Source organism: Diceros bicornis, chromosome 18 (assembly GCF_020826845.1).
Source record: "Diceros bicornis minor isolate mBicDic1 chromosome 18, mDicBic1.mat.cur, whole genome shotgun sequence".
Lineage (NCBI taxonomy): Eukaryota > Metazoa > Chordata > Mammalia > Perissodactyla > Rhinocerotidae > Diceros > Diceros bicornis.
In genome coordinates, this window is record NC_080757.1 from 37,369,152 (window position 1) to 37,388,221 (window position 19,070).

At 56.4% G+C, this 19,070-nt stretch overlaps 3 protein-coding genes across 3 annotated transcripts; all 3 read left to right on the top strand.

The window, feature by feature from the left end:
• The first annotated feature begins 538 nt into the window (after positions 1-538).
• HOXB7 (homeobox B7) lies at positions 539-3,393 on the top strand. Its single transcript, XM_058559364.1, has 2 exons — positions 539-982; positions 3,080-3,393. The coding sequence occupies exons 1-2, from the start codon at positions 583-585 to the stop codon at positions 3,331-3,333; spliced, it is 654 nt and encodes a 217-aa protein (XP_058415347.1). The 5' UTR covers positions 539-582; the 3' UTR covers positions 3,334-3,393.
• A 9,495-nt stretch (positions 3,394-12,888) lies between these two features.
• Positions 12,889-14,598, top strand: HOXB6 (homeobox B6). The gene is made up of 2 exons (XM_058559365.1): positions 12,889-13,303; positions 14,339-14,598. The coding sequence occupies exons 1-2, from the start codon at positions 12,889-12,891 to the stop codon at positions 14,596-14,598; spliced, it is 675 nt and encodes a 224-aa protein (XP_058415348.1).
• A 2,638-nt stretch (positions 14,599-17,236) lies between these two features.
• On the top strand, positions 17,237-18,729 carry HOXB5 (homeobox B5). The gene is made up of 2 exons (XM_058559367.1): positions 17,237-17,798; positions 18,482-18,729. The coding sequence occupies exons 1-2, from the start codon at positions 17,237-17,239 to the stop codon at positions 18,727-18,729; spliced, it is 810 nt and encodes a 269-aa protein (XP_058415350.1).
• Positions 18,730-19,070: the final 341 nt, after the last annotated feature.

Sequence of the window (19,070 nt, forward strand, 5' to 3'; positions counted from 1 at the left end):
GAGAGAGCTGTGAGGCCAGGCTCACCTTGTTCCTCACCTCGGGAGAACCCGACCAAGTTCACCCAAAGGCCCAGCCAAGCTGAACTGGTCCGGATTAATAAAGACCTGACCTCCCCCCCACCCCCAGCTGCGTGCAATCCCTGCGTTTGTTTCTCGCTGGGTAACGGGCTGGGGAGGCTGAGTGGGGGGGGGTGACAACACAGATCGCTCGGAGGTTATTTATTTTCCCTTCTACTCAATCCCTTCCTCCCCAAATCTCGCCTGCAAGCTGCCTCCAGCCCACGGGCGTCGACAGCAGCCCTTGAGCCCCCAGACCCAATCCACGGGGCTTGGCTTTCCCATTCATTATTGATCATATTTTATAAATCCAACGCCACACAATTTTTTCCACATTACCGGGAGCCGTGGGGAGGCTGCCCGGCCATTGGCGGAGGGGACGTCACGTGGGCGGGGTCACGTGGTCCGGAGAGGAAAAAGGGGGTCCTTTTTGGTGTAAATCTGGACTCTAATTCTGTAATATATCAAGGAATCTCGTAAAACCGACACTAAAACGTCCCTGCCTACAAATCATCCGGCCAAATTATGAGTTCATTGTATTATGCGAATGCTTTATTTTCTAAATATCCAGCCGCAAGTTCGGTTTTCGCTACCGGAGCCTTCCCCGAACAAACTTCTTGTGCGTTTGCTTCCAACCCCCAGCGCCCGGGCTATGGAGCGGGTTCGGGTGCTTCCTTCGCCGCCTCGATGCAGGGCTTGTACCCCGGCGGGGGGGGCATGGCGGGCCAGAGTGCAGCCGGCGTCTACGCGGCCGGCTACGGGCTCGAGCCGAGTTCCTTCAACATGCACTGCGCGCCCTTTGAGCAGAACCTCTCCGGGGTGTGTCCCGGCGACTCCGCCAAGGCGGCGGGCGCCAAGGAGCAGAGGGACTCGGACTTGGCGGCCGAGAGTAACTTCCGGATCTACCCCTGGATGCGAAGCTCAGGTAACGCCGCGCACCCAACCGTCCCGAGCCGCAGTGGCCCGGGCACATTCCCCGAAAGACGCCCCCTTCCTGGCCAAGTGCCCCTTTCCGCGTCCAGAGTGCTCCCGGCAGGAGGTCGGCCCTGGGGACGCGGCACCCCCTGGGCCGCGACCCGGCGCGCCGCCCCCACCCCCATTTTTGCTTGGTGCTCTCAGGCTCCCTCTGCCTCCCTGGCGGATCTCTCTCCGCCGACGCCGTGGCGCTCCGAGCCCCCAGCCCGCCCCCTACCCTTCCTCCCGGCCTTTTAGCTTTAAATATTTATCAGCCGCGCCGGCACGGGCTGGAGACGAGGCCGTTTGTCTTGCGGAGGAAGGCTGGGGTTTGCAGAGAATAGCCATTAGGGTCTCCCCCCTCCCTTCTCCCTTCCCCCGCCGGGGATCTCAGCTCTGGGTGTGTCCCCCAGCCCTAGCTTGGAGAAGGTCTGGGGGAGGGGGCCGCGGCGCTGAGCAATTCTCCCCTCCCCTTCCTTCCCAGCCAACCCAGCTCCCCCATTATTCCCTTTTGGACAATTAGAGGTGGGCTCTAGAGGCCTGGCGAGAGGAGGGGGTATGAAAGGAGATGAAGATCCAGCCAGGGACACAGAGGCAGGTGGAGAGAGGGGGGCTGAGGCCAAGAGAGATGAGGCTCCTGACCCCCCAGTGAACTTGGGAAGCAGGAGGCAGGAGAAGTAGAGAAAGGGGCAAAGGCCTCACGGGAGTACAGCTGGCTTCTTTGGGTGCCCTTCCTAGGGCTCCTAAGTGTCCCTGGAGAACTGGCCAACAAGTTTGCAGGTATCATTCTAGAAGGGTGAATGTCCTCCTTGGGGAGGGACTAGGGCTCCATGGAGCCAAATCAAGAGTTAGAGAGCGCAGGCCATGGAGCCAGCTACTGCAGGAACCCCAAGAGACCAGGGGCTCCATGGGGTCTCCTGACAAGCTTGTCCCAGACATCCTTCTTAATGCTACCTTGGACCCGGGGCCAGCCCCAAGGTCCAGAAGGCCCAAGACTTGTGGTCAGAGTCTCCCAGTCCAGCCAGGGTTGAGAGCCAGGAGAAGCCTAGCTCTTACACCATCAGCATTGATGGTCATGGTCCCCATTACCTGCTCCATAATTCAACTGCCTTTCCAGTTGATTTATCAAAGCCCAAATTCTTCTGCTCCTAAACATTTCAGCTTGGCTTTTATCTGACTTGAAATTAGGGCCACTAGCCCCTCCTCCCACTGTCTCCTTCCCAGGAGGGCTGGCACCAGCACCTCCCCCAGCACAACCTCCCCCAAGCCTCCTTAGTGTTCTGGGCCCAACCTGGGAAGCTCTCCTCTACCCTTCAGCGCCCACCACCCGGATCCTTCATGTTCCACCCCAACCCAGGCTGCTGTCTCTCCTCTCTCCCTGTGCCTTCCTGGAGACCCAAAGATGTCTGTGGAGAGCTGGGCTGTCTGGGCAGGTGGGCAGGCAGGGCAGCCTGGCCCTGTCTGAACCTCAGCCACTCACTGGAAAATAGTCATCAGAGGGCAGCTGCTCTCAGACCAACTCCAGGCTCCAAGGAAATCTGCAAATTCTCACCTCCTCCTCATTCCACGGTGGTGGTGGGGTGGTGGTTGTGACAACTGGACCTGTGAGGTTCCTTTGTCTCCTGTTCTTTTTGGGAAAAGCACTCCGGCCGGGCCTAGAGCCCCACCCCAGGGTCGCTTGCATGGTTTCCAGTACTCCAAAGACCCATCAGAGTCAGCATCCAAAATGAGAGGCTGGGGGTCCCTGGTGCCCAGGGTAATGGGAAGATTAACCTCCCTTCGTTCCACACCCTCCCCTTAGGTGTAGGGCCTTCAAGAGCCCTGTGCTGGAAGACTTCCTGGATGGAAAATGGGAATGTTTGCCTCATGAGGCCTGTAGAAAGGTCTGCCCATTGAGGGAAGAGGGCAGGCATAGGCTGGGGTATGGAAAGTGAGAATTTGGTTTAATGGGAAAATGGGCTCTTCTAACCACCGACTCCAAATCACACAGAGGATCTAAGAGGGAGGTGGGCACTCTAACGGCTTTTTCTGCACGCACTGATTTTTCTTCCCTAAATTCTGTGCGCAGGGACTGACCGCAAGCGAGGCCGCCAGACCTACACCCGCTACCAGACCCTGGAGCTGGAGAAGGAGTTTCACTACAATCGCTACCTGACGCGGCGGCGACGCATCGAGATCGCGCACGCGCTCTGCCTCACCGAAAGACAGATCAAGATCTGGTTCCAGAACCGGCGCATGAAGTGGAAAAAAGAAAACAAGACCGCGGGCCCCGGAGCCACCGGCCAGGACAAGGCCGAGGCGGAGGAGGACGAGGAAGAGTGAAGGACAGAAAAAGGGCAGAGGAAGAGAGAGAAGAGAGAGGGAGAAGCGCAGCTCTGGGAACTGAACCAGAAAACAAATCCAACAGGGGGGAAAAAACTATTTAAATGGAAAGCAGTTAAATTTTTAAGGAGAGAAGGTGAAATTTTGGTTTCTTAACACTGAAAAAAAATACTACCTATAGGAAAGTCCGTCGGCTTTGTTTTGTACAATATGGGAAGGACGTCTTCTACCTGTTCTGTAGCTTTCTGGAATTTGCCTGCCCTTTTCTATGTCGCTGTTGTAAGGCCTTTGTAAAATCTTGCTGTTTTGTAAGCCCCCTTCTTTGAGGCTGTCTTTGTGGTCTGTGGGTCTGGATAACGTGTGTGGTTCCCCACCCTCCTGAGTCCCTGACTCCCCAGTAGCAGCACTGAAGGGCCTTAGGGAGCCTCAGGGACCCACCGACTAGCTTGAGTGTCCCCTCTGTGCACCTGGCCTGCCCAATGCTCCTTTTGCGCCCGCCAGCCCCTGTGATCCTGTTTACATTCTATGTGTATTTGAAGGATGAAGAAATAAAACACAATTAAAAAATAGATGTGCTATTTTCTGTGTCTCCGTAAGGCCGGGAGGGCGTCAGAGTTAGGGGTGCAGCCGGGTGCCCCTCTGCTCCAATGCTGCTGGCCCATTTCTTCCCGTGCTGGGGTCTGCTCTTTTTCCTGGTGCCCCCCTGCTCTGGCGGCTGCCAACTAGTGAACCCTGATATCACACGACATGCATTCCCTTTACACTGTTTTACACCCATTGACATACACAAATGCATACAATCACACATATTTACAAGCTGACATCACACATAAATAAACATATGCACTGTCACATACAGTCACAAATAAACACCCATATTCATGTGTTCACAAATGAACATACAGGCATTCACACATCCCAACTCCACACCCAGAACACATGCACCTTCACACACACTCACAAGTAAGCATGCATTCACACTCACTCACAGACATTTATACATACCAATGCACATTCACACATTGGCTTGTAAACACACAGATTCATATCTGCCCCCATGTAAACATATCCATGAGCCCACATGCTCAGTCACACACATTCGCAAAACAAAACAAAACAAAACAAAAACAGGCACAGTTCCCTATACTCGTCTTCATCCAGGCCTTCCCACCCAGCTGCAGCGGGGCAGGGCTGATGGGGCACAAATGCAGAGCTGAGATCCAACATGCTAGGCCGCCTTCGAAGGAAGAAGGGAAGGAAAGGGAAGTTGACCACCCGGATCCACTCCTGCTTCTTGGGCGGCATCAGGCAGAGGCCAGGCGGGTGAGCAGAGGCCTCATGTCGGCTCAGAGAGGCCTCCGACGCCAGCGCGCTCCCGGCGTCCCGCTCACTCGGCAAACGTTTTCTGCAAGAGCTATTCGGTTGTTTTACTGCAATTTATTTTACTTTCATTTATTTTAATTTATCTCGTTCTAAATTAACACAGCCACCCAAATAAAACTTAAAAATGGGGCGAGGGGAAAGTGAGCCTGGAGATCGAGAGCCTGAGCGGCGCGTTTACCGGCTGCTCTGCGCCTGCCGCCCGCCAGCCCGGGCTCCGCCGGCTCTTCCGCGCCTTTCTGCCCGCTCTTCGCGCTGCCCGCAACCTGGAATCTTCTCCGGAGTAAGAGAAAGAGAGAAAAAAAGAAAAACATTTTGGGGGGAGGTTATTTCGTTTCCTGCATTTGGGCACTGGTAGCTCCATTCAAAATACGGGAGTATTTCAGGGGACCTGGGAAACACGGGGTGAATTTTGTTGTTTGTTGTTTTTGCTCCAAAACACCCCCTGATCAGGGGATAAAAACCCGGAGGAGGCGTCTACGTAGCTAGACCTACAGAGCCGGGTTTAGTACTTATTCGATTATAAGCCCTGGATTATTTAAATTTAAGGCATCCGACCAGAAAGGGGTAGAGGGTTGGAAGGGAAGCGCGTTCTAGGAGAATCTGTGGAATTTGAATTTGTAAGTAAAAGGCCCCTAAACCTACAATTTCCCCCATTAATGACCGCAGAACCCCCCGGAGAGCACATGGAGTTGTCACAGGGAACCCGGGCATTCGGGCATTTGGGCGGGAGAGGCCAGGATCCGGCTTTACCCTCCTCCAAATTCTGGGGTGCAGAGGGGAGAATCCGGTTGCTAAACTGTTCGCCTTGGCCTCCATCCGGGCCACCGTTCCTCCCCAGGGGCGAAAACTAGGCCCCAGGGGATCTAGGGCCCCCTCACCCGCAATGCTACACGCCTCACGGGTAGGGGTCCCACCATCCATAGGGCTGGGAACGGAAGGAGGCGTTCAGAGGGGGAGAGGGGGCACTGAACCTTTCCTTTTGCCCGGATGCAAGTGGCAACTCTGGACACCGCGTGCTGCTTCCCCCTCACCCCCACATTGCCTTAGAATGGTCCCTGTGTGGAGGATTTGGGGTGAATTTTTACTAGAAGAGCGGGGAGAGCTCCTTCGAGAACAGGGAGGTTCCGAAAAGAACCCCTTTCCCAGCTGAACCCTTGCGGCTCCTCCGCCTGATTGCCTGCACCCCAAATCGCACCCCTTCTCAGACTGGGGTTTCCCCAAAAAGCGAGAAGGAGAAGAAAAGAAGATGGCGACTGAGAAAAGGGTTGCTGGTGGAGCAGCCATGAAGAAATGCAATAAATTCCTTGTTGTTTTATGAAAATTTACAACTTTGTGATAGAAGTTTATGAGTGGTTGAATCCAGCGATTGGCCGGCGCCGGTCATGTGGCCGGGCGATCGTGAACATGAACTTTTTATCATTTCCCTGGTGGTTATAATGCAGCATTCTTTTGGACACCACACCTAGGTCGGAGCACTGTCGTCCTTCAGGGCTCCAGCCTCTTGATATTTTTATACTTCAGTATCAGCTCGATAAAGCAAAAGAGAGAGAGGGGGAGAGGAAAAAAGAGAGAGAGAAAGAGAGGAGGGAAGGAGGGGTGAGAATTACACAAAAGAGAGAACCAAAAATAATTTTAATTTCTAAGTTAATTTGCTTGCTGATCTGGGATTTTAGTCATCATGGAGGGTAAATGGACAATCCGCTCAGGACCGCAGCCTGATACCATTTTTCAAAGCCAGAACTTACTCCATTTTCTATTCAAATATCAGAAAATCGAAACACCCTCTCTCCCAAGTCAGAGAAGGGGAAGCGACGGCTCTCAGGTTGGGACAATATTATCTGGAAGATGAAGACGAAACCGAACGCTCTTTCCCCCCCCCCTTCCTCCCCACTCCTTTCAACCGGAGGAAAAAAATCCCAAGGTCTGCAAAGGTAAGGGAGATTCTACAATTCTTTTCTTATTCTTTTGCATCGATTTTGTAGGGGGTGGGGCTTGGGTTTGTCTCCCTCCTCCCCGCCTCCAAGACGGGGCTGAACCCCACCTCTGGGCGCTGCAGGGAGAGGCTTCCCAGGAAATTCGGTGACTGAAAAAGGGTGGCTGCTTCCTGGAAGGGGAGCCAAGGCAGGGAAGACGGGAGTAGGAATCGAAAGGGGCCACAGTGGCGAGCTCTAAGTTGCCTTTTTAAGCTGGGAGGAGAGGCTCAAGCGAGGGGGCTATGAAAGAGAGGATGGGGGTGTCTGGGCTTCAGGGCGCCCCGCAGAAGCCGGTTGCTATGGCCTCTGTGGTTTGCGCCCCCTCCCCCCATTCCTCCCTTATCCCGGCCTCCCCCAGTTGCCCCGCGCAGTTCTCTTGCCGGGTGAGGGTATCGGCGATTTCCCGGCAGCACTGGCACGAGGGGCGGTGGCGCTGAGGGAGTCCTGGTCTCTGGAGGGCCTAGAATCTCTGCAGAGGCTGGTGAGGGCGAGGAGGCAGCTAGAGAGACACAGAAAGAACAATTCACAGAGAAATGCTCATTATCTCCCTTCGGAGGAGACATTTCTGAAATTAAAGGGCTGTGGGTGGAGGCACCCAAATCGAGGAAGACCCCCCGGGAAGCCTGCCTGAGAATGCTCAGGTCTCTCACCACTTGCGCCTGAGGAAGCTTCGCTCTGCAGGGAGACAATTTTGTGGTTTTAACGCGGTAGGTTACAACGTGTTGGTTTCTGTGCAATATTGATTGTTACTTGCGTTTTAATGGTATGGGGTGTGTGGATTTCGGTGGAGGAGAAAATGCCGTGTGTGTGTCTGATGTGAAATCGTTTCAAACTTTCCTGGATCCAAATGTGGTGATTGTGAAGAAGCTGTTTAGAATGTTGTTGTTTTAGGCTTGTAAACAAAAACAAAAACAAAAAGAAATTTTTAAAAACCCAGTTAAGGGACCTGATGGTGTCCGGACTGGAAAGCTGCCTGGCGCTGGGCTCAGACAGCTAGTCCTGTCCCTCCGGCGCCTGATTTCATTCCCCAGCCAGACCTCCCGGGGGGGAGGAGGAGAAGAACCGTTTTGGGAGGGAGACAGATTCCTAAAGTAGCTGATGGGGTGGAAGGAGGCGCAAGCCGCTAGGTGAAGACTTAAAAATAGAGTGAGAGGGCTTCTGGGGAAGCTTCCAGCCGAGAAATCAGCGACCTTGGGCGCGGAGGGCTGGAGAGACTGATTTAGTTTGGTTTAGGCCAATAGGTGATTGCTTTTCTCTTTTTGAAGACCGGATGTAGAGCATTCAGCCTCGGGCTTCTGGTTGCCCAGGGATTGCGGGGTCTGGGGTGTGTTTGGGGATGTTGGCTCTCTCAGTCCTGAGCTGGGAAGAGAGGGACGCAGCCACTTGTGGCGCGGGAGGGGGCCCTTGGAGGCACAGGTAGATGCCCTCGAAGCAGGCCCAAACTGGGTGCCTGGAGGGACCCCTTGGCTGCGTAGCAAGAGAAGTTCTCGGCCAGCACCCACGGCACTCGGAGCCTATTCTCAAAGGGAAAATTCCCCAAACCCACCCAGACTAAAGGTCTTTTTCTCCTGTAGTCTTGGCGGGGTATAAATCATCCCTTAGTTTGCTCTGACCCAAATTATGCGGTTTGCTGCCATCTACCGTCCGTTCGGAGACATGCGGCTTCGGCGCCGCGAGCCCCGCGACGCTGCCTGAACCGTGCCCGACGCCTGGCGCCCGGGCCGGTCAGGTTTGGCGGGCTATTCTAGGGATTTCAGGCCCAGATGGTCGCTTTCCGCTGGATCTTGGTTCCCGACCGCCCGTGTGTGGATTAGAGAACAAGTGTCCCCTCTCCCTCGGCCTCCTCATCCCTGCTCCCAACCTGGCGGCTGGCTGAGGAAGCGGCTTTTTCCAGGGCGTATTTAAAGAGGACTAACACTGCATCCCGCGGGCAGGGGGCCCTGAATCAAAGGGATGGGGGATCAGAGCCGTGAGCCCTTCCTCCCCCGCACCCCAGGCGCGAGAGAGGATCATCCGGACCGCTGGGGAGATCCGAGGCCAAGGCTGTTCAAGGTTTATTTGGTTTTCTTCTCGGCCATGGGAGGGGGCCAGTAGGGGAGGCGCCGGCCTCAGCAGTTCCACTCGGTTGTCAAAAGACAAACCGGGTCTGTGTTCTCCGGGTTGGCTGGTGGGTCTTGCCAGTTCCTTGGCCGGTGAGTCCGCGATGAAGGAATCGAGCCGAGCTTTCTGGAAACTGTGGGTGTCTGCAAGTGAGTGTGGATCCCACCCCCCATTCCCGATCGTTTCAAGCAAAATCGACACAAATATGCTTTGGGAAAAAATTGGGAGTAGGAGTGGAGATCAATCATTAGGAAACCAAACCATTGTTATTTCAGTTCCTGCCGGACCCCTCACACCAGCTTAACCCGACCGCTTTCCCAGAAGGGGGTGGCGAGGGCGGGGTGCGCGCCTCTGCCGCGGCGTTTGAATATTGGCCCCTGTCTCACGGGTTACTGATTAGCTCGGGCTTTCAAGCCACAGGAGGAAGCTCTGGCCGCTCTTTTCAAGGTGCTGTGGCCCCGGTTCCTGGGCGGGGGCTCCAGGAAATTGCCTGCGGTGCCAGGCAAGCCGAGGTGTTACTAGGATCTGGCCCGGAGCTGGAGGAGCTGCGGAGGTCGAGGGGCCCGGCGGTGCTGGGGGCAAATGCGGCGGCGTCTGCCCCCGAGCCTTCGGCGCCTCCTGAGTCTGGGCCGCAGAAGCAGCCCTTTCAGCTTTTCGGCAGCGAGAGTGACTTTCTGGCGGCTTGAAAGCCCGGCCCAGTGCGGGAGGTCCCCAGGGAGCGCGCCCCGAAAGTCTTGGGCCCCTCGGAGATTTTTTTCTTGTGGTCAATCCGAAGGACAGGTAGGGAGGGGAAGGCGGCTGGTAGAAAGGGTTGAAATACTTCAGGGCTCTTAGGGTGCCCGTGGACCTGGGGGAGGGAACCGGGAGAGGAAGCCGCGCCACCGGCCACTCCCCCCTCAAGATCAGAGACTATGCCATTCATTTGCATAATGGAAATGAGGTCTTTGTGAGGAGCTTTGGACCGGACAATTTCAAGCCAATGTCCCACCTAAACAGCTCCCAAAGGTTGGGAGCAGCCACACTGCTCCCTCTGGGAATATTATGTTCCCCAAACCCAGAGAATCACAGAGTCCAGGCGAAGAATTAGGTTGAGATGTTTTAATTTGCCCCACCCCAGCCAGAGTTGGGAGTGAGGAAGGGGAAGTTGCCCTTAACCCAAAGAGCTGGGGGTGGGGGGAGCTTTGTAGCTGGGAGGAAATGGGACGCCTGGAAAATGTCTCAATCCCTCTCCCCTCCATAAACATACAGGGAGAGATCCCTCCTTGAGGTTAGCCGAACAGGAGAGTTCCACTCCTGAGCTGATACAACTTGGACATTTCCCTGGGAGCTGCGATGTGTGTACATCACAGGACCGCAGACCCGAAGTACAGAAAATTACAATTATAAATCCTGCCTGTGGGGTTTCTGTACAATCCTTCTCTTGTGTACTCAAGACTCAGCACACATTTATATCCACCTCTCCATACACACTTCCTCATTGAGGCAGGGAGAGAGCCCCCAGACCGACAGACGGCTGTGCCTGCTGTGTATTTACATATTCCCCCCTGGAGACAGACAGACGGCAGTGGACCGAACCACAGACAGATTCGTAGAGATCTGGCTCCAGAAACCAGGCGGCCTCTGTCCGGGCCCCGCCTGCTTGCTCTTTCTCCCAAACAAACGGATCAGACGAATAAACGCTCATAAATACCTCTGGGCTTAGATAAGAGCGATGAGGCGCTATTTCCTTTCATGCCGGACTCCAGGCGCCCAGGCCCTGCCTTTTCGGCTCTGTCTTAAGACAGGCAACCTGCAGAGGTGAGGTTAATTTGGTGTGGTGACTCTAAGGATAAGGTGAGTATTTTTGTGCTTCTATCACAGAGGAAGGCTCCCTCCCTCACCGCATCTTACTTCATCTAGACTCCACAGCAAAGCCCACAGGGTCCAGTCCTAGGATGGGGACACTGTGGCCAGGGAGGAGGCAAGGAGGGCTGAGGCCCGAGGCTCATCCTCAGTGGCAGAGAGAAGGGAGGTGCACATAGGCACTCTCCCCACCTTACTCCCCTGCCCAAATATTCCCCATTCCTCTCTAGGAGTGAGCCCAATCTGTTAGATTGGAGCATTTATGATTTTCCATCATTAGGAGTCTCGAGGTTTATTTTCCTAAATCTTGATTAAAACCCCCCATAGAATCAGGCTAGGAAGCGGTCGATGGGATATCCAGGGATCGCCACCTGGCCATGAAGTTGCAGCCTAGAAGTTGTCCTGAGTTCAGCGAGCCTTGTAGGCCACTTTGCAAGTTTCCACCCTTGGTCACCAGTCTCAGCTCTCCACCACTTTCCCTAGTGTCTTGTGCTGTGTTCAGTGGACAGAGGTGGCCCACAAAAAGGAGCCCAAAGACAGAGAGTCAGCCTAACCCTTTCATCATCAGACTTTGTCCCACACCCTGGACCATTCCTGGCTCCAAGTCCGAAGGTTGTCACTCTTTACTGCCTGGCCTCAACGTGCATATGAGAATGTTGAATACACATTGTAGGTCAGTCTTCCAGCCAGGCTTCAATACTCCATTTCCTTAGATGAGAGAGAGTGAGTGCTGGAGAGAGAGCTCCAGAGACATACACTCTCACACCCAAGCTTGTACCGAAGCAAAGCTGGTGATACAAACAAGGGGTGTGGGAGGGATTGTAGAGATGCTGAGAGACAGCCAGAAGGGTGGTGAGCATCTGGAGAGGGGATGCAGGCTGATAGGGGATGCTGCCTGCTGAGTCCCCAGGAGGACCCAAACATCCCTCCCTCCTTATAAGACTAAACCAACATCAAATCGTGGAAAATTAATTCTAAAAACTGCCAGCTTCTGGAGAGATCTGGAAAAGGAGTGCGAACACCTCTCTTTTCGGTGGTCTCTCATTGCCTCAAATATCAGGAGGGTTTGAGGACCCCAAATTGGAGGAACAATTTCTTCCCTGGACCCACTTACTGAGACAACCTTGATTTCTGTGAATCTGTAGCCCAGGATACTCATGTCTTTTGGGGTAGGAGGCAGGGGTCGAGTGGGGGTTGCAGACAGGATAGGGATGAGACAAACCTAGGCTGGGGGATGCCCCTCACTCCTCCTTTCCATATCCCCCAGTGAGGAGACAGTTAGTCCCTTTCCCCAGTGCCCCTTCCCGTGCCAGGAGCAAGCGGTACATACTAGAGCCAGGCAGGGTGTCTCGGGCAGCGGCAGCCTTAGTCTTCCAGGAAGCTCCTAGCCTAGCTGCAGAGCCAGAGGGAGAAGCTGGGGCTCAGACCTTCTTTCCATTTCCCGGCCTTGGGTCCTCTGGGCAGCAGGCTCTGGCCTGCCCCTCAGACCCTAAGAGTTGTGGAGAAGCAGGAATAATAAACCCCGGCTTGGAGGAGACAGAGCAGGTCTGACAATCAAGAAAAACGGTTTTCAAAACCTGAGAAAGAGTGTTTCTTCTTTGGCTTTCTCTTTCTGAAAACGATGCCAATTAGCGGAGAACTCTTCTTCCCTCTACCAACACAAAACCGGAGAAATAAACCTTCTCCTTTAGTCCTCTCTTAATGAGACTGAGATTCGAGATTCGGTGACATTTACTCACCCTTCCCTTGAGGGAATGGGGCTCAAGCAACGCAGGGGTTAACTTTTCTGAAAACACAATTAACTTTTTCCTATCCTGCGTGGGGAGGGGAGGGATATATTTATTTAATCACTGGGGGATGGGGTGGTCTCCATCCAAATGCTTCCTCCTCCCTCAAAGGCACAGACGCCTCTTTCGCAGATCCTACGTAGGTGGAACAGGAAGCGTCGTGTTGTTGGGGAGAGAGAGAAAGGAGAAGGAGAAGAAGGAGGAAAAAAAAGGTTGATAGGTTTGTGCGCGGGTCCCTCGTGCGGGCTGCGCTCCTCCTGGGTGCTATTTGACAATTCCTGCCTCTGCCATTGGTCAGTGTTGGATCAGATGGTTGTATTTCCTTCTGGCCCTCACTGGCACCTCGCCATCCCCCCTCAGCTAAAACCCAATCTCAGATATACTACTAATAGGCGCGGCGCTCGGACTATAAAACACAACAAATCATAAACCCGGCGGAGCAGCAGCGGCCGTGCGCGCCTCCCCTCCCAATGAGTTCCTATTTCGTGAACTCCACCTTCCCCGTCACTCTGGCCAGCGGGCAGGAGTCCTTCCTGGGCCAGCTACCGCTCTACTCGTCGGGCTATGCGGACCCGCTGAGGCACTACCCTGCGCCCTACGGGCCCGGGCCCGGCCAGGACAAGGGCTTTGCCGCTTCCTCCTATTACCCGCCGGCTGGCGGCGGCTACGGCCGAGCGGCGCCCTGCGACTACGGGCCGGCGCCGGCCTTCTACCGCGAGAAGGAGTCGGCCTGCGCGCTCTCAGGCGCCGACGAGCCGCCCCCGTTCCACCCCGAGCCGCGGAAGTCCGACTGTGCGCAGGACAAGAGCGTGTTCGGCGAGACCGAGGAGCAGAAGTGCTCCACTCCGGTCTACCCGTGGATGCAGCGGATGAATTCGTGCAACAGTGAGTGAGACTTCCCGCCGTCGCCCAGACCCCCGCGGGTCTCCACCTCCGGGAGACAGGGCTAGGGATGTCCCCCGCCCCCCTTCTCCCCCAGGGTGCTGGGTGGGCATCTCAGTTAGGAGCCAAGCGAAGACTGGGTGCCTGCACAGGGTCTCCTGCTCTGTCCTCTCGCCTTCAGGAGTTACAAAGTTTGCAAAGTCCCAGCTGCACTCGGAGCCAGGGGGAGCGAGTGGGCTCTCTGGGAGCGTCAGACCAGAGCGGGATTCCGGGTCAGGGAAGGGGGCAGGGGCTGCCGTCACGGGCTTGGCTTTCCCTTGCGCCCCCAGCCCTAGTCGGGTCCCCCACCCAAAGACTGTTCCATTAAAACCGGAGTGCTTCATGGGAAGGGGGCGGCGTGACGCTGGCGAGAGAGAGTTGAGTCTGTCCCGGACTGTGTTTCCCTGGGGGTCGGGGGCTGGGGAAAGATGAGGCACCAGGAAAAGGGTGGTAGTCAGAGGAGGGAGGCAGAATAAGGGGAAGAAAGAGAGAGGGAGCAGGCGGAGGGGGAGAGAGGAAGCAGCAGGCGCCTGAGTCTCAAGTTGGATTATTTGTCGGCCTTAAGTCCCAAATTGATGTCCATTAGAGGGACACCAAAGTGAAGAGCCGTTAATGCCGACTACGGATCGATCCACGTCATTACGGATTAAGGGCCGGAATCTATCACAGGGTAGTGGGGGAGCCAGATGGATGGGAAAAAAGGATGCGGCTAGGAAGAGACACACCTGGCCAGTACTTCCCCAGCCCCTCCCCCAGGCTCAGGTGGGATTTTAAACTGCTCCTCCCATCCCCCCATCGAGAGTCTAGACTGGATGCGCAGGCCTAGGAGACCCGGAGGGAATCTGGAGGGGGCGCTGGAGGAGTGAGGACGGGGGGCAGGGAACCAGACAGTGGAGGGCATCCCGAGACAGGCTAGCGTCCGTGTTTGAGGGTTGAGTGGGGGTGGGGGGCTCTGGCCCTGGTGACCCCAGGCCTCAGCATCTCCTCTCTGCGTAACAGGTTCCTCCTTTGGGCCCAGCGGCCGGCGTGGCCGCCAGACCTACACGCGCTACCAGACGCTGGAGCTGGAGAAAGAGTTTCACTACAATCGCTACCTGACGCGGCGGCGGCGCATCGAGATCGCGCACGCCCTGTGCCTGACTGAGCGGCAGATCAAGATCTGGTTCCAGAACCGGCGCATGAAGTGGAAAAAGGAGAGCAAACTGCTCAGCGCATCTCAGCTCAGTGCCGAGGAGGAGGAAGAAAAACCAGCCGAGTGAAGGCGCTGGAAAGGGAGGGGGGACGCGAAAGGGAGAGGCCTGTGGGGAGCCGAGGGCATCGGAGAGCCCGGAGAAGGCTCTGCGGGTGGGGGAGCCCGGGGACCTGCTCTCCAGCGCATGTCAGGCGGGGCCCAGCGCTCTCCTGGACGCCCCCGCCCGCAGAGCTCTCGCTGGGGGCTGGGAGGCGGTGCGCCTGAGCCCACCCAGCACCCGGCTCACCCCCTCCATCCCCGCGGAACCCGCCTCCGCCCGATCAGACTCCCCGTGAGAACTGAGGACCGAACTCACTTGATGTTTTCTGGAAGCAGAGCAAAATACTCTTGTCCGTGTCGCGTCTCATTTCGTCCATGTACCCCGTGCACGGTTCAATGGTAGATTCACAGTCCCCTCAGCGGGGGCCTCGAAGACTCCCTGACCCCAGACCTCTCTCCCACCCCCTCCCCAAAGCCACTGGAAGGAGCACATACTACCTAGAAGTAAGAAGAGGAGCCTCAGAAGAAAACAAAGTTCTATTTTATTAATTTTCTATGTGTTGTGTTTGTAGTCTTGTCTTAGCTCTGGACGTGAAATACTTCGGTAATATTAATATTATTAATAATGATAATAATAATAAAGACGTAAAAACTCGCGGCTCAGTCACCTCTGCTCCTGCCCCACCACTCCCCCGCCCCCACACCACCCCATCGTCCCCGTGCCGGAAACTCTGCAGCAAAGGCAGAAGCCCTGGTCGGCCCAGCGGGCCCGACACGACTCGGAAGTTACAGTTGAGATAAAGGCTGGAGCGGTCCGGCCAGGGCCCCAGCGCCGCGCCTCGCCCCGGTGCTGCGGCTCAGACTGGCCTCTCCTGGTGCAGACTTGGGGGACGGAGAAGGGCCATTCCCTCTTATTCTCTAGCTTTTCCTCGTTTGTCCGTGGCACGAGGGCCACCACCGAGGCCCCCTAGCCCGGAGCCCCTGCAGAGACTGAGCCAGGCGGGTCTTCGCCTCAGCAGCGCTTTTCTGTCCTCATGCTCACCAAGGCCCACGGCCTTTGCCCTGCTCACATAGCCTCATCTCCGCCGGCCGTGGCCCTCGCCTCCGGGCCTGTGGCTCCGGAGACTCAAGTGGGGCCACCGGGTATCTCTTTGCCTGCAGCTGGAGGCTCCAGGCGCCCCTTCCCGCCTCTAGCAGGAGCTCAGCGACAAGTAGGGGAATGCGAAGCCTCCGGCGGGCGCAGGGCGAAGGACACGACTTTCTCCTGCTCCTTGGAGACCTGAAGGCAGGAGGCCAGGTGATGAGGCGGTTTGGTCATCCCCTCAACCAAAAACGACCCATTCTCTCCCCACCCCCACCCTCACGCAGGCGGCGTGCTGCGGACACTGTTTTCCTTTCTTCCTCCTCCCTCTCTCCCTTTTTTATTTTTAAAGAAAATAGCTGCCCGGCAGAAGGGGCCCAGCTGCAGCGGTCTCTGGCCGCCCAGCGCGCTCAGCAAGGCGCCGCCGGTCTTCGGAACCCCTTCCCTGGAAGGCGTGGGCCGCCGGGAAAATCCTGAAACTACCCAGCCGCCAGCGAGGGGTCTCGAGTGGGGCCTCCCAATGCAATAGAAGGCATCTGGCGAGGAGGGGAAAGGGTCCTGCCTTGATCTCAACCCTCAGAACCACGTTTCCATCCAAACCCCAGCCGCCGACGCGGTCGCCGCCGCCGTTTTTCCCTGAACTAGGCCGCTTAGCCGCAGCGCTGCTCATCCTCTGGGGTCCTTGTCCTGCTCTGTCATTCCCGGGGCCTGGCTAAGGATGGGGAGGAGGTCAGGAAGAGGATTCCAAACTTCTATGGGGCCCAGAAGTGAAAGCTTCTCCTTCCAACCTCGGCCCAGCCGTGCCAGCTCGGCCTGGACGCCGTGGATGGGCCACTGCAGCCCCGTCAGGAAGCAAGCCAGGCCAAGCTCGCGGGGGAACCCCGTTGCCATAATTGTTTTTCACACACATCTTCCAACCCTCCCCCTCATTTCCGCCCCCAACTCGGAGACTTACAAAGCCCGAGTAAGGGAAAAGCAACTCAATCTTTGATCATCTCATCCAGAGTTAAAATAATGACAAGGAGAAGGACACAAATAGACTAACTCCACTCCAAAGAAAGTGGGTAAAGGCTCAAGCGGGTCCCTCCTCTAAAAGGCTCAACCCTGCGTGTGAGCCTAGGCCGGGTTTCTTTCTCGCCCGGCGGTTGCAGAGAGCTAACAGGGAGGCAGCCGTCGCCGCCATGGCGGTCTGCGGCCCGCGCTCCCGCCAATCGCCGGGAGGTGGCGCGCTCTGCTCAGAGGCCGCCGCCAACCTTCTCCCTGTTTCTCCCCCTTCTCCTTTTTTCCCCCTCTCTCGGAGGCTCGCATTGAATCGGCCCTAACGATTCTCGGATCGTCATTATTTGTAACCATAGAGCATGAATTACCTCTTGAGGTCATCAGCGAGAATTTACGACTGGTCAACAAAAGCACGTGATTCCCTAACGCCCCCCCACCCCCCTTCCAACACCCCCCCCATATTTGGCCGCATACATAGCAAAACGAAGTACAGTGCATCGCTATAATTCATTAATACATCATAAATCGTGAAGCACAGGGTTATAACGACCACGATCCACAAATCAAGCCCTCCAAAATCACCCAAATGAGCTCGTACTTTGTAAACTCCTTCTCGGGGCGTTATCCAAATGGCCCGGACTATCAGTTGCTAAATTATGGCAGTGGCAGCTCTCTGAGCGGCTCTTACAGGGATCCCGCTGCCATGCACACCGGCTCTTACGGCTACAATTACAATGGGATGGACCTCAGCGTCAACCGCTCCTCGGCCTCTTCCAGCCACTTTGGGGCGGTGGGCGAGAGCTCGCGCGCCTTCCCCGCGCCTGCCCAGGAGCCCCGCTTCAGGCAAGCGGCGTCGAGCTGCTCCCTGTCCTCGCCCGAGTCCTTGCCCTGCACCAACGGCGACAGCCACGGCGCCAAACCCTCTGCTTCGTCCCCCTCCGACCAGGCGACCCCGGCCAGCTCCAGCGCCAATTTCACCGAAATAGACGAGGCCAGCGCGTCCTCGGAGCCTGAGGAAGCGGCGAGCCAGCTAAGCAGCCCGAGCCTAGCTCGGGCACAGCCAGAGCCCATGGCCACCTCCACAGCCGCGCCCGAGGGGCAGACTCCGCAGATATTCCCCTGGATGAGGAAGCTTCACATCAGCCATGGTAATTCTCGCCTCTGGCTCCCTTTTTTTGTCTTCTGGGCTTGCCTTCTCTGCGTTTGGGGTGGGGGGGTCGGGTGGGGGCGAGGAGAGTTTGGCTTTTCCTCAAATACAGATTTATTTTTTCCAGAGAGGGAGAAGTCTCTAAGAGGGTCCTCACAGCCCGGGGGACAGAGCCAGAGGTCTTTAGCTGGGGGGTTGGGGAGGAGTATTTTCAATAATTTTTTCCCAGATTCCGCTTAGCTTTTATTCGCCCAGCTGTCCTAGCTTTAGGATGAAGGATGGGGTTTATGTAACGTGGGGAAGGTTCCTGCTTACCCCCGAAATTTTTAGACTGCCGGTAGCAAAAGGAGGAGCGAGCAGTAAAACGAGCTTTCCAGGGCAAAAGTGCAGCCACTCTCCTCCCTCTCGGGGCGAGCGGCCGCCTGAGCCCAGCGAAGGGTGAGGCACAGGGAGGGCGCACGAGACAAAGCCGGGCGCATTCGCTGCCGGCAGAAGTAGGGGGCTGCAGGAGAAGGGGGTGCAGAAAGCGAGCTTGAATGCGGGCGTCTGGAGTGGGGAGGATTGGAGCTGCGGTGAGCTGGGTGCTGGGGACGCCTGGGTCCTGCTCCACGCCCCCCTCCCACCCAGTGCCCCCTCCCTTAACCGGAATAACGTTGCCTCGCGGCTCTACTCTGTCTGCTCCAGATATGACCGGGCCCGATGGGAAAAGGGCCCGGACCGCGTACACCCGCTACCAGACCCTGGAGCTGGAGAAGGAGTTCCACTTCAACCGCTACCTGACGCGGCGGCGGCGCATCGAGATCGCCCACGCGCTCTGCCTGTCCGAGCGCCAGATCAAGATCTGGTTCCAGAACCGGCGCATGAAGTGGAAGAAAGACAACAAACTGAAAAGTATGAGCCTGGCTACAGCCGGCAGCGCCTTCCAGCCATGAGCCTGCCGGGAGGAGCCCTGGGCGGCCCAAGAGCCCGTGCCGCCCCCAGCCCGGCCCCTCCAATCCTCCCTGCGCTGCCGCTGCCCGCTGGGGACCGGTTCCCACGAGCCTGCCTCACCCCGGCCTTGTGTTAAGATTTTTCGTTTGGTCTTAGGTCCTCCTGTGGCTCCCTCTCTCCTGGACTGGTTAATCTTGTTATTATTGTTAATAATAATGATAATTATTTTCCCTCCATGCTCCCCACTCCCCTCCGCTCACCCCAAATCCGCCAGTGTTTCTGAATGTGCGTGTCTGTGGTTGCACTCCTTCCCCCAGGAAAAAAAGAAACTCGCATGTTTAAT

Bases quoted from the DNA above. Each gene is read 5' to 3' on its own strand.
- HOXB5 (XM_058559367.1), top strand. From the start codon at position 17,237: ATGAGCTCGTACTTTGTAAACTCCTTCTCGGGGCGTTATCCAAATGGC. The intron at 17,799-18,481 runs GTAATTCTCGCC...TGTCTGCTCCAG, and splicing joins GAAGCTTCACATCAGCCATG to ATATGACCGGGCCCGATGGG.
- HOXB6 (XM_058559365.1), top strand. From the start codon at position 12,889: ATGAGTTCCTATTTCGTGAACTCCACCTTCCCCGTCACTCTGGCCAGC. The intron at 13,304-14,338 runs GTGAGTGAGACT...TCTGCGTAACAG, and splicing joins GCGGATGAATTCGTGCAACA to GTTCCTCCTTTGGGCCCAGC.
- HOXB7 (XM_058559364.1), top strand. From the start codon at position 583: ATGAGTTCATTGTATTATGCGAATGCTTTATTTTCTAAATATCCAGCC. The intron at 983-3,079 runs GTAACGCCGCGC...TTCTGTGCGCAG, and splicing joins CCCCTGGATGCGAAGCTCAG to GGACTGACCGCAAGCGAGGC.